At 43.2% G+C, this 13,803-nt stretch overlaps 1 protein-coding gene across 3 annotated transcripts in view; it reads right to left on the reverse strand.

The window, feature by feature from the left end:
• Positions 1–13,803, reverse strand: part of TJP1 (tight junction protein 1) — a 486,574-nt gene that overhangs the window by 1,887 nt on the left and 470,884 nt on the right. The window contains exon 27 of one of the 3 annotated variants that reach the window (XM_029575150.1): positions 7,918–8,001. In XM_029575150.1, coding sequence (XP_029431010.1) covers positions 7,918–8,001 — 84 coding nt within the window. Of the gene's footprint in view, positions 1–7,857; positions 8,002–13,803 lie in introns of all 3 variants that reach the window. The other 2 variants (XM_029575149.1, XM_029575148.1) reach the window with 2 other exon arrangements.

A 13,803-nucleotide genomic window follows, 5' to 3' on the forward strand; every position in this document is an offset into this window, starting at 1 on the left:
AAAAAAAATAAATAAAATTCTGAGTTTAACAGCTTGCTGCAATTTCCAATAAAACTCCAATGGTTATTTAAAGATCTGAGAGGTCATTTGACTCATTAAACCAGTGTATTGGGTTAAATGCAGTACAATTTATTTCAGAAACAGAGCTTGATTTACCAACTCACAGGCTGGAAAGGAGCCCATAGTGATTAGCTCACCAGTTTAAGGTGGTCATCCTTCAGAGTCGGTGGAGAATATGCCAATGAGTATATAATGAGGCATGGCTTACATTACCATAGAAACATGATGACAGAAAGATCATATAGCCTACCTAGTCTGCTCATCTGTAACCAATATTACTCCTTTCAGTCTTATCTAAATATACATGAACTCAAGTATCCTTTTTAGGACATTCAGAGTCACTAGGGTGATGTTTGTGACCTACAGAAAAGGTCACATCAAACATATGTAAGAATGTTTGGGGTTTGATAGGTCAAACAGCAAAAAATGCTTGATCTCACTTCAACAAATCAATCTCATTTGCATAATCTCACCAATATTTATTTGACCTCTCTCCATAGGATACAATGGGGGAACTAAATATTGTAGACATAATATCACTTTTGCAGTGACAGAAAAACCACCAATGCTTTAAGTGACAAAGCATGAACTGCTGGCACTGCAGATCTGGATGCATCCAAATGTTTAACACTTTCCCCGATTTGAGTAATCTTTGTTCTTCACTTAACAATTCTAGTCAATTATTGCACTGCTTTCATGGACTCATATCAAAGGACAGCAATATTAGGGATAGTGGTCAATGGAGCATCACTTGTCACACAAAAGCGACCAAGCTGGCTGCAGCGGCTCTCAGAGAGTGACTGAGTCAGCCGCATGCAGCCATAAAGCCCCACCTATTTTGCTGACATCATACCGGCTGACCTATCCAGGCCAGCCAGCACCCCAGTAGCTCCCGAGCCTGCCCAATCATGGCCTACCTGCCTGGAGCCTACTTCGGCTCCTTCCTTTCCCTGTGCGTTCCCCCCCCCCCAAAAAATGCTCACCTTGTCCAGGGTATGACCCCGCATCTAAGACAACACCCCCCCCGCCCCCTCATGGACCACCGAAACCTCGGGCCTGCTCTCCGAGCATTCCTGGGCCCATATTTCATTGGCCGACCGGACATTCTAGTCAATTATTGCACTGCTTTCATGGACTCATATCAAAGGATAGCAAGATTAGGGATAGTGGTCAATGGAGCATCACTTGTCACACAAAAGGGCTTCATCTTTGCATCACCTAGCATGTAGAACTCAACATACACACCATCCCTTGAAGTCTTGTAATGCAGGAGGCTTTGCCTTCATAGATGTCACCTATTAAGACTACCTGAGCTTGCCTATCACAATCACCATCCACAATAGGGAAGAGACCAATAAGATAGGATACTCTGCTCACCTGCTAGTGTATCAGATCTGTACAAGTATATAGTAAATCAACCATTTTAATAAACATGTTATGGACAAATAAAATGCTGTTCTGTTTTCAGATGTGTTCAAGTGATGGCATTCATTCTTCCTGCCCCCCCCCCCCTTCCAAAAGGCATTAATCCACTGGGTGGTGAGAGATAATAGCCCAGGATATCTTCAGGATAAACTAAGTTAGTATAGACCAGGGTATGCCCTTTGATCTAACCATACAGTTTTATTTGAGCTTCTGTCTATCCAGGAAGTAAGGAAAGCTCAGGTGAGAGCACTTTCTCTGTGATGGCTTCTATGCTGTGGAATGCACTCCCAGTAGACGATGTTAGAAATGGATTAAGCAAATGTTGCTTACCTGTAACAGGTGTTCTCACAGGACAGCAGGATGTTAGTCCTCACATATGGGTGACATCACAGGATGGAGCCCAATCACGGAACACTTTTGTCAAAGTTTCCAGAACTTTGACAGGCCCCTACTGGGCATGCCCAGCATGGCACTAACCCTGCAGCCAGCAGGGGTCCCCCTTCAGTCTTGTTAAAAAGCTACAGGTAGTGCCGAAAATAAAATAAGAAAACGTTACGAACCCGACACCACAGAGTGGCGGGCGGGTTTCGTGAGGACTAACATCCTGCTGTCCTGTGAGAACACCTGTTACAAGTAAGCAAAATTTGCTTTCTCACAGGACAAGCAGGATGGTAGTCCTCACATATGGGTGAGTACCGAGCTGAGGATGTCAGAGCATGCACCAAATGTACGCAGGCGTGCAAGGCACTAGGCCTGGGATGAAGTTTGGCTGAGGACATCCTGAACCCCACCGGGCAGGCGGAAGGGTGTTGGTACGTCACATTGTAAATAGGTTGCGCAAGACAGGCCGAAGATGGAATCTTGTCTTCTGGCTTTGTCTAAGCAATAATGGGCTGTAAAAGTATGGAGAGAACTCCAGGTGGCAGTCCTGCAAATGTCAGGAAGTGGCACAGATCGTAGGTGTGCTACTGAAGTCGCCATGGCCTCACAGAGTGGGCTTTAACACGGTCTTGAAGTGGAATGCCCGCTTGCTGATAGCAAAAGGATACTCAGTCCGCCAACCAGGAGGAGAGAGTCTGCTTACACACAGGCTGCCCCAATTTGATGGAATGGAAAGAGACAAAACAATTGAGTGCTTTTCCTGTGGGCAGCTGTACGGTCTAGGTAGAACGCTAGAGCCCGTTTGCAGTCAAGGGTATGCAGAGCCTGCTCTCCTAGATTGGAATGGGGCCTGGGAAAAAAGGTAGGTAGTATAATGGATTGATTGAGATGAAACTCAAACTACCTTAGGCAAGAATTTAGGGTGAGTGCGGAATACTGCCCGGTCCTGCAGAAGTTTAGTGTAAGGCGGATAGGTAACTAGAATTTGTAATTCACTAACTCTGCAAGTGGAAGTGATTGCCAAAAGGAAAATCACTTTTCATGTCAAAGGATTGAAGAGGCTCGAATGGTGGTTTCATGAGCCGACCCCAAACTAGGTTGAGGTCCCAAGGGGAAGCAAGCCCTTCAAGAAGCGTGTTACAAGGGGTTGTGTATATGGGAACATCCCCTATACCTTTATGGAAGGCGGCTACCACACTGACATGCATCCTGATGGAGGAAGTTTTTAGACCTGACTCTGACAAGTGCCAGGGATAGTCCAGAAACTTCGTGATTGGACAGGTAAAGGGGTCAAGGGACTGAGAAGTGCACCATGACGTAAACCTGGTACATTTGTAAGAATAAGATTTTCCGTGAAGCAATCAGGACACGGGAAACTGGTTTAGAAAGGTTAACACAGAAACATAGAAATGACGGCAGAAGACCAAAACGGCCCATCCAGTCTGCCCAGCAAGTTTTGCACTTTTTTTTTCTCTCTCATACTTCTGTTACTCTTGGCTCTTAGTAACCTTTTGGTTCTATTTCCCTTCCTCCCCCACCATTAATGCAGAGAGCAGTGTTGGAGCTGCATCTAAGTGAAATATCTAGCTTAATTAATTAGGGGTAGTAACTGTCGCAATAAGCAAGCTACACCCATGCTTATTTGTTTACCCAGACTATGTAATTCTGTCCTTGTTGGTTGCTGTCTGTATATAGATCCAGTTTTCTTCATTACCCCTGCCATTGAAGCAGAGAGCTATGCTGAATATGCATTGAAAGTGAAATATCAGACTTTCTCCCCTGCCGCTTAAGTTAAGTGGTTGAAGGATTAACTTTTCAACATCCATGCCGTCAGGGACAAGGCTTGAAGGTTGGGGTGGCGGTAGGCACCCGTCGTTTTGAGGATTAGAAGCAGGTCCTTTCCCAAGGGAATGTGCCTGCGATTGGAGAGATCCTGAAGTATTGGAAACCACACTTGGCGCGGCCAGTGAGGTGCTATCAGGATCATAGTTCCCTTATCCCGACGTAACTTCATGAGAATCTTCGAGAGAAGTGGAGGGAATTTATTTATTTATTTATTTATTTATTTATTTAAAGTTTCTTTTATACCGATGACCGTTTACACATCGCATCGGTCTACAGTTAAAAAGGAACAAATGGGCAGAACCCTTACATATAACATTGAAAAAACAGGTTAACTTTTGGGCAGGGCCCTTACATGTAACTGAGAACAAGGTGGTTAAAAGTGGGATAGGGTATAGAGCTGACTATGCCGAATGCATGTAGGAGACCGGTTGCCCATGATAGGGCGAATGCGTCTCTTGGCTGATGGTGTTGGCTGCGAGTGAGAGAGTAGAAGTTGTCTACTTTGTGATTTTGAGGTGACGCAAAGAGGTCTATTTGAGGATAACCCCATTGTTGGAAATCGAGGTCGCTACTGAGGGGTTGAGAGACCACTTGTTCGGTTGAAAGGGGCGACTCAGCTTGTCTGCCAACACATTGTCCACTCTTGGCAAGTAGGTAGCCCTGAGGTACATCGAGTGGGAGAGGGCCTCCGCCCATATCTGTGCAGCTTCCTGACACAGAAGGTAGGAGCCCGTCCCTCCCTGTTTGTTGATGTACCACATGGCCACCTGGTTGTCCATCTGGATCAGGATGACCTGATTGGAGAGGCGATCCTGAAATACACTGAGAGCATATCTGATTGCTCGAAGCTCCAGGAAATTTATCTGGTGTTTGGCTTCCTCTGGAGACCAAGATCCTTGTGTCTGCAGATCGGTTACGTGGGCTCCCCAGCCGAGGTTGGAAGCATCGGTGATGAGAGTTATTTGAGGGTCTGGAGCCTGGAAGGGTAAGCCTTGGAGGAGATTGACCTGATTTCTCCACCAGGCAAGAGCCTGACAGAGTGAGTCGGTTACGTGGACAATGGTCGACAGGGGCTGAATGGATTGAGTCCACTGCGACCTTAGAGTCCACTGCATGACTCATGGCCAAGCAGGCCATTGGGGTGACCTGAACTGAGGATGCCATGTGTCCCAGGAGGATGAGAAAGTGGTGTGCAGTCGTGGAATGCTGAGACTGCAGCTGGTGTGCAAGAGACATGAGTGTGAGAGCTCGCTGTCGAGGCAGAAAAACCTTTGCCTGCAAGGTGTCCAAGTCTGCCCCAATAAACAATAAAGGTTTGAGATGGGACTAAGTAGGATTTGTCGTAGTTGATGAGAAATCCTAGCGAAATTAGAGTGTGTAAGGTAAGATGTAGGGACGACAGAGCAGCTTGCTGAGTGGGAGCCCTGATTAACCAATTGTCTAGATAGGGGTAGACGTGAACACCTTGAGTCCTGAGGAAGGCTGCAACTACGACGAGGCATTTTGTGAAGACTCGTGGTGCAGACGCGAGGCCGAATGGAAGCATTCAATACTGATAGTGCCGGGGGCCTACTAGAAACCTTAGGTATTTGAGATGGGATGGAATGATCATGATATGAGTGTATGCATCCTGAAGGTCTAGAGAGCAGAGCCAGTCTCCTCTTTGCAGAAGAGGAAGAAGAGAGCCCAAGATTACCATTTTGAACTTCTCTCGCTGGAGGTACTTGAGGGCACGTAGATCCAGAATTGGACGAACACCCCCCGATTTTTTGGGGATTAGAAAGTACTAGGAATAGAACCCTAGGCCGTGCTGAGAGGAGGGCAATGGTTCTATTGCCTTGGACTGAAGGAGGAGGGAGACCTCCTGTTCCAGAAGGATGGAGTGATCGGATGTTCTCCATGTCGGTAGAGGTGGGGAGTCCGGTGGAATGGAGAGAAATTTCAGATAACCCTAAGCAATTATCGCCAGGACCCAGTGGTCTGAGGTGATAGAGTGCCAGCTGTTGCTGAAATGGCACAATCGACTTCCCACTGGTATGTGGGGCAATGGAAGCTGGCTGCTGCTCCCTATGCAGGAGTCAAAAACCGGAAGCAGGGCCCAGCTAAAGAGCTGTTTGCGGTTTTTGCTTTCGTGTCTGACGAGACTGGGCTTTTTGAAATGGTCTCATAGAACAGGTTCTAGTTGGTGGCGGGTAGGATTTCTTCGGCCGGAAAAATGACTTCTTAGAGTCCTTTTGGAAGGGCTGTTTTGAAGAGTATTCAGAAGGCATCAGAGAGAGCTTTCTTAGGGTCTCATGATGGTCCTTGAGTTCCGCCACTGTTCGTTGAATCTGCTCACCAAACAGATAGTCTCCTACACAGGGGAAGTTGGACAATCTGTCCTGAACTTCAGGGTGAAGGTTGGAAGACTTGAGCCAGGCCCATCGTCTTGCCGAGATAGCAGCTGCAGATACCCTGGTTGCAGTATCAAAGATATCATAAGATGATCGTATCTCATGCTTGCCTGCCTCAAAACCCTTGTTGACTAGGGTTTGGAGTTGCTCTTGAAATTGCTGAGGCAGGGAGTTTGTTAAGTCTTGTATCTGCTTAAATAAGACCCTATTATATTGGGTCATATAGAGCTGATAAGAGGCAATTCTGGAGATGAGCATTGATCCCTGGAAGACACGGTACCAATGGCATCTAGACATTTCTGTTCCTTGCCTGGGAGAAAGGAAGTGTGAGGTTTTGCTCTCCTTGCTCTTTTCTGGGCAGATTCGACAACCACAGATTGGTGATCAAATTGAGGTTTGCAAAAAACTGGAGCTGACTTAACGAGATAGGTGGTGTCAGCTTTCCTGTGGACTGGAGCCACAGAGCCAGGATGTTCCCAGTTCTTTTTGAGGAGATCTAGAAGAACCTGGTGGATAGGGATGGAGGTTACTTCCTTGGGAGCATCCAGGAATTGTAAAAGCTCTATCATTTAATAGGGATGTGCATTCGTTTCAAACATTTCCCATTACATGTCAATTGATGTGCATTCATTTCATATGTTTCATATTACATGCTTGTATAGGAAATGTCCGTCTGTGCCACCGATCCACCCATTGGTGCCGACATGTCCATCGGCACCACCAAGCCATCCTTCGATGCCTGCACCAGTGCCTCCAGTTATTCCTTCGAGTCCTTCGGAGCCTTGACCAGGACCTTCAGGGATCCCACCGCCCCGTCCTCCTCTAGTCCCTAGAGGAGCAGGTGCTGATCCCTACGACACCTGGACTGATGATTCTTCACCAGACACCAATGATTTGCCTTCACCACCTTCACCTACTGAAAGTAGAAAGTGTTTTCCTCCAGAGGACCTTTCCTTTGTAAATTTTGTGAAGGAGATGTCTGAATTGGTACCCTTCCAATTGCAGACTGAACAAGATGACAGGTATCAAGCACCAGGACTCCTTCTGGAACCCTGCAGTCATGGGCCTTTAATTCTGCCACTGTGCATCACTGTGGAGGGACTGTGAACATTCCCTCCGCAGCATCCCCATCCCTTCCAGCCTGGGTTCCTGTCAAACTGACAAATTTGGTTTTGTGTGTTTTTTGTTTTTTTTTTGCTTTGCTAGCAGTGAATGGGCCTATTTAAACAGTTGGCAATCTTTTCCTTATTTATCTAAAATGTAAACAGGTATAAAGCAACTAAAAAGGGATTTTTTTGTTTTAGTTCATATTTCATAATGCTTTCCATCTTCACCCAAAATGAATGTCTCCCTATCAATAAAGATACATTACTATAAGGGATCAATTTTAATATCTGATGAAATGATGGCTCAGGATGCTATATGTTTTTCTCTTTGTTAATCTAATATACTAATTGTATTTAAAAAAACATACATAAATGGTTTTTCTACATTGTGCCTCCATAATTATTCAAATCCAAGGGGGAAAAAAATCAAAATCAATGTCATCATGCAGCTGTTTGTTAATCAATCTACTCTAAGTACCAAAACTGTACTAGCAATACATGCATGAAAAAAATCATTGAAAGCAAGATGGAGAAAATGACAAGAAATGCAGCAATGATTCAGAGATATTGCACAATTAATGTAATTTCAATTCAAATCATATGATAGCACTAAAAGCACCAAAAAGGACAGATGAAGGACAGCATACCCGACGAGGAGTCGGATGATTTTAGAGCAAAAGACCAACCATCAGGAGTCATAGACGCACAGTGTGGTAAGCGCAGCTCCACCGGCTTCAGAAATTTTAATCCGTGGGGTCCACACATTACCAAGGGGCTCAGCAGGGTTTCACCTGCAAGGAGAAAGAAAAACTTCAGCAATAAATTCTATTCTCACTGATTTTTTCAGATCTGTCAAATTCATACATACATAAACACTAAATGAAACTATTCAATTAAAAAAATCCACAGAATTATAAAAATATTTTCCAATTCCAGTTATTGATTCTTTCGAAATATAATGGAATTCTTTCCCTATTTGTACATTATCATCCAATGTTCTGCATAGTGTAAGAGCTCAAAGCTTAGCTGGTCAATGCTTTTTAAAAGACATTTTTCTAAAATCTGTGTGGATTCACTTCAGAGAAGACAAGTATTTTAATAGAACTCACAATTATGAAGATTAACAAGTTTAAAGAATGCCTATAAAAATCTGAAAAGTCTCAATATAAACAAAGAAAAATCCCACTTAGTAAAAAAAAAAATATATAAATTTTTTTGGAGGAAGGAATGGTGTAACCAATTAAACCCTACAAAGCTAAGAGAATAATGGACAATTCAAACGCAAACTAAACATCGTCAGGCTGAAAATTATGAGAATAAAAGTTCACATAGAACACTCCTGACAGCAGCCTGCCAACTGCTTGTGAAGTAAAATGCAATCCTGAAGGAGAAATTCCCTACAAATGGCTAAAATGTAAAAGATTCTGCCACCATAAAGTCATAATGGATAAAAATTTGAGTTGTCTAAATTTGGATGCTAAAAGTCAGAGGTCGGTCAGACCAGTGGCTCAATGACAAGCACTGTGTGCTGACAGGAGGAAGACTGGATTCAGTTCCCAACTCAGACTTCTGATCCTGGGCTGGCAATGTTACAGCCCCTTGAAGGGAGAGCGTTGCGGTCATTGTGCAATGGTGATAACTGGTGGTCAGACTTGGAGCCCATTATTGCAGAGTTCCGAAAGGAGACCTGGTAACGTAGTCCACAGTTAAGGACGTCCCTACCACGGCTGGGCTCTAGAAGTTGCAAGAGGTGGGGGGTGGGATATAAATAAGAGAAAATCCTGGGTAATTGTGGAATGGTGATAACTGGTGGTCAGACTTGGAGCCCATTATTGCAGAGTTCCGAAAGGAGACCTGGTAACGTAGTCCACAGTTAAAGACGTCCCTACCACGGCTGGGCTCTAGAAGTTGCAAGAGGTGGGGGGTGGGATATAAATAAGAGAAAATCCTGGGTAATTGCCAATGAAATCTCATGGCCTGACACATACTACTCAATGCCCTAAAAGACAGGATCTAATTTTGAGCTGAAAGCCCAAGGGAGCAGGTTAACATTGCCGGGACAAAGATTCTGAATAAAAGACATTTAAGGTGCCCCCTCCCACCCAAAAAGAGTATGTTGCTTATGAATATCGGCTCAGACTCACCATACTGAATATACAGAATGTTGCACACATACTTTGCTTCTGAAAACAAAGCTTTGCTATGAAATTTTTTGAGGTGTAACATTCATAAGCATAGACTGAAACTATACATTCCAGTATAATGCAGACAACAATTAATCAGACAAGAGAAATAATGTGTTTATGACTAAATGTTACAAAATGCGACTGCTAGAATCATCTCAAATACCCGTAAATCTGAACACATCACCCCTATCCTTAAAGAATTACACTGGCTCCCTATCCCCTCCCATATTCACTACAAAACCCTGACCATTGTACATAAATCCATTTATGCTCACAATTCCAAGTGGCTAGACATTCCTTTTAAGACTCAGACTACCAGGCCCACCAGAACTGCCAAAGGCACTCTACTAGTACCCTCCCTTAAAACAGCCCACCTCTCCTCCACACACGACCATGCCCTCTCAATTGCTGGCCCTTCACTCTGGAACTCTCTCCCTCCAAACTTACGCCTTGAACCATGCACCAAATTTAAAAAGAAGTTAAAAACATGGTTATTTAAACAAGCCTATCCATATTAGCCCTCCCCCTCCCTCCTACGATGCTATATTATCTCCCATATAGACTATCCTATTTTCCTTATATTAAGGAGCTCTATGGTCGCCTGTTAAGCTACATTTCTATGCTGCTCTTGTGTTATCCCCCTCCCAGTTCTTTCTCCCTGTTAATATGTACTTTCAAACCTGCTGTTTAAATGTGAACCGGTATGATGTCCCTACTAATACTGGTATATAAAAGTCTCTAAATAAATAAATAAATAAAATAAATATTGAAATATAGTCAGAGCCTGCACAAATTCTATGTGTACTTGCAATATGTCAGACATGCATATCTAAGACAAAAGCACAATATTCATACATGAATCATTCAGTAACAAGTATGTAACCTTGATACTTTGGAACAGAAACTGTAATTCAGGACAGAGTAGATACTTTGGCGATATTAAGGTAAAAAACCGCAAATTGATAGTCTAGCAAAAATAAAAAGCAAGCCCAGGATATGCAGCACCACCCAAAAGATGTGGAAACCATTACTTCAAGTTAACAAGAAAATGTAAGGTTTAAAATCCTAGAATACAGCAACTGAAAGATCAAGTCTCCTTCCAAGTCACAACATGCTGGGACAAGAGCCAGCTCTTTTATAAGCTATTTTGTCTAATAAAAACACTACTGCTCTCTTTACATAACTGAAGTTACACTGAAATGTAACTAAATACCTATACTCGAAGTTAACTGCAGTTATGCATCAAAATAATAAGCTGTCCAGATACAAGTGCTGAGGACTGGCCTGGTGGCTGTGGCAGCACTGCCATGTTGGAGACTTGAGTTTGATTGCCAGATCCAGCTTGTTCCTTAGATGGATCAGCTGACAGAAGACTATCAGTCATCGCAAAAGTCAAACAGCTATTGCCCTGATATATGCATACCAAGTTCTAGAGGAGGCCATGATATGTGGCTCCTCAAAGGGGCCGATGTAATAAACACACGCGTCAAAACAGGCACCTATTTTCTTGTGCTGATTTTTGGTAGCACATATTGTATGAACAGGCAGCCCCGTGGGATGCAACAACAATGACATGCAAATGAGTCCAGTGCTAAAAATCCACGTAAGTAAAAAAACCAAAAAACACGCAAAATCCACACTAAATCCCCGATGCAGAAAACCATGGGAAACGCTGGCTCTAAAATAGACATTAATGAAAAAATGCTGCAGAATTCCTTTATTGGCTGTTTAAAGTGACATGGGCCAAAACAGATTACTCTTATATTGATCCAGTTGGCCTTGCTTATTCTCAGGAGTATTTGCACTCAAATATGCAGCAGAATTATTGGCATGGCTTATTTTCAGGTACAGCACTCAAATATGCAGCAGAATTAGTTACAGCTGGCATAGCTTAGACAAGTGCTTTGATTTTTACTTCTGCCCTGATCCAGGCTCTAAAAAAACCTACATCAAGAAAACATACACTAACAGTTCTCCTTGCTAGCGTGGCTCTCTGCATTGCCCAGTAATAACTTTATTTGCATGGGCCTGTGCTAAGCCACCCTCATGTTTTTGCACAAGTTTTTTGGCACTAAATCCTTTATTACATACATGAGTAAGGTTAATGCCAAAAAACATTTGCAAAAATCATGCATTATGCACGGATGACATAGCGCAGCTTATTACATTTGACCCAAAGAGTTTTGCTGCATTGGCTGGGCTCAAGTGGGGGAGATTGTTCTAAATAGAGAAAATTCTGAGTAGTTATGAATAAAGACTTATGACACCATAGCTCAGAAGCCAATTACAACTCAGAGAGAAACCTACAGGAGCAAGAGCAAGCTGACTAGAAACTCTCCCCTCTCCCCCCAATAAAATTGAAGCTATTTGTTGAATGTGACAGACATTCCTGGAAGGTGTTAGGATACTCAAATCAGTGATACCTTCTAAAAAAAAAAGCCGCAGTTATTAGCACAGATATCAGAAAGAGGTGGCATAGGGCAATGGAAATAGCAAGGCTAATGCAACAAAGCTTTGTCTATCTACAGTTTGGCAGGTTCCCGATATCTATGAAAACAAAACAAAAAAAAGATACATGCCCCCTTACATATATATCAGAATGGTCTGGTCCAAATAATATATATGGACATTACACCAGAAATATAATCAAGTAGCTAAGGATGACGTGCCAAAGTACTTTACAGCTTAAAACAGAACATTTAAGGATACTAAAGGTGGGAGAGTACTGAAACTCGGACCACCCTTGAAGTACTTTTTTACCTATTGAGCTCTTGAAGTATTCATGCTGAAACAGAACTCTGTGGAATAGAAGGACTATAAAATCAACACAAATATTTAATTTATATTCTCCTTTCATGACTGGGCAGCCACTTCAAAGAGGCTTGCCATTAGGTTGGAGGCTGCTGGCAGTGGATTATAACATACAATTATAGGGGGATTACAATGGAGTTATAGTTGATTTAGGGAGTTGGGGAGGGTATATATAGACATTAAAGGCAGGCGTTTGTCAGGGTAAATAGCAATGGGAATAGATATATCCTTAAGATATGGCATGTGGGTGATGGTCAAGGCTGGTTATCTGATCATTTGGCCTATGGGATAGGTTTGGAAGGTCAGAGGCCTTGCAGGCTTTCACTTGGCGATGAAATGTCATGCGGTCATTAATGACCTGCAAGGTGAGAGGGAGACAATTCCATAGGTTGGGTGCTGCTCCACTGAAGATACTGGATGGGTCATTTTTTAGTTAGAAAGTCTCAAGAAAAGGAGTTGAAAAACATTGCTTGGGGCTTGATTGAAGGTTTCAGTTGGGTTGATTACAAACATAAGAACATGCCATACTGGGTCAGACCAAGGGTCCATCAAGCCCAGCATCCTGTTTCCAACAGTGGCCAACCCAGGCCATAAGTACCCAAAAACTAAGTCTATTCCATTCTACTGTTGCTAGTAATAGCAGTGGCTATTTTCTAAGTCAACTTAATTAATAGCAGGTAATAGACTTCTCTTCCAAGAACTTATCCAATCCTTTTTTTAAACACAGCTACACTAACTGCATTAACCACATCCTCTGGCAACAAATTCCAGAGATTAATTGTGCATTGAGTGAAAAAGAACTTTCTCCAATTAGTTTTAAATGTGTCACATGCTAACTTCATGGAGTGCCCCCTAGTCTTTTTATTATCCGAAAGAGTAAATAACTGATTCACATTAAAATCACGAGAGGTCTAGAACGGGTTAAACACCTCTACCATATCCCCCCCTCAGCCAAGCTGAAAAGTCCTAACCTCTTTAGTCTTTCCTCATAGAAGAGCTGTTCCATTCCCTTTATCATTTTGGTTGCTCTTCTTCGTACCTTCTCCATCGCAACTATATTTTTTTTGAGACGCGGCGACCAGAATTGTACACAGTAATCAAGGCGCGGTCTCACCATGGAGCGATACAGAGGCATTATGACATTTTCCGTTTTATTCACCATTCCCTTTCTAATAATTCCCAACATTCTGTTTGCTTTTTTGACTGCCGCAGCACACTGAACCGATGATTTAGCAAAATTGCTTACCTTGTAATAGGTGTTATCCCAGGACAGCAGGATGTAGTCCTCACATATGGGTGACATCAGTAATGGAGCCCTATGTACAGAAAACTTCTGTAAAAGTTTCTATGAAACTTTTGACTGGCACCAGAATGCCTACTGAGCATGCCCAGCATGCCATGATATTCCCTGCCACAGGGGTCTCCCTTCAGTCTTGTTTTGTAGCAATTAACGTTAGCCAAAAATAAAATAATAAAACGAATCGGACCCAACTCCGCGGGGTGGCGGGTGGGTTTCGTGAGGACTACATCCTGCTGTCCTGGGATAACACCTATTACAAGGTAAGCAATTTTGCTTTATCCCAGGACAAGCAGGAT

This window comes from Rhinatrema bivittatum, chromosome 13, assembly GCF_901001135.1.
Source record: "Rhinatrema bivittatum chromosome 13, aRhiBiv1.1, whole genome shotgun sequence".
Classification (NCBI taxonomy): Eukaryota; Metazoa; Chordata; class Amphibia; order Gymnophiona; family Rhinatrematidae; genus Rhinatrema; species Rhinatrema bivittatum.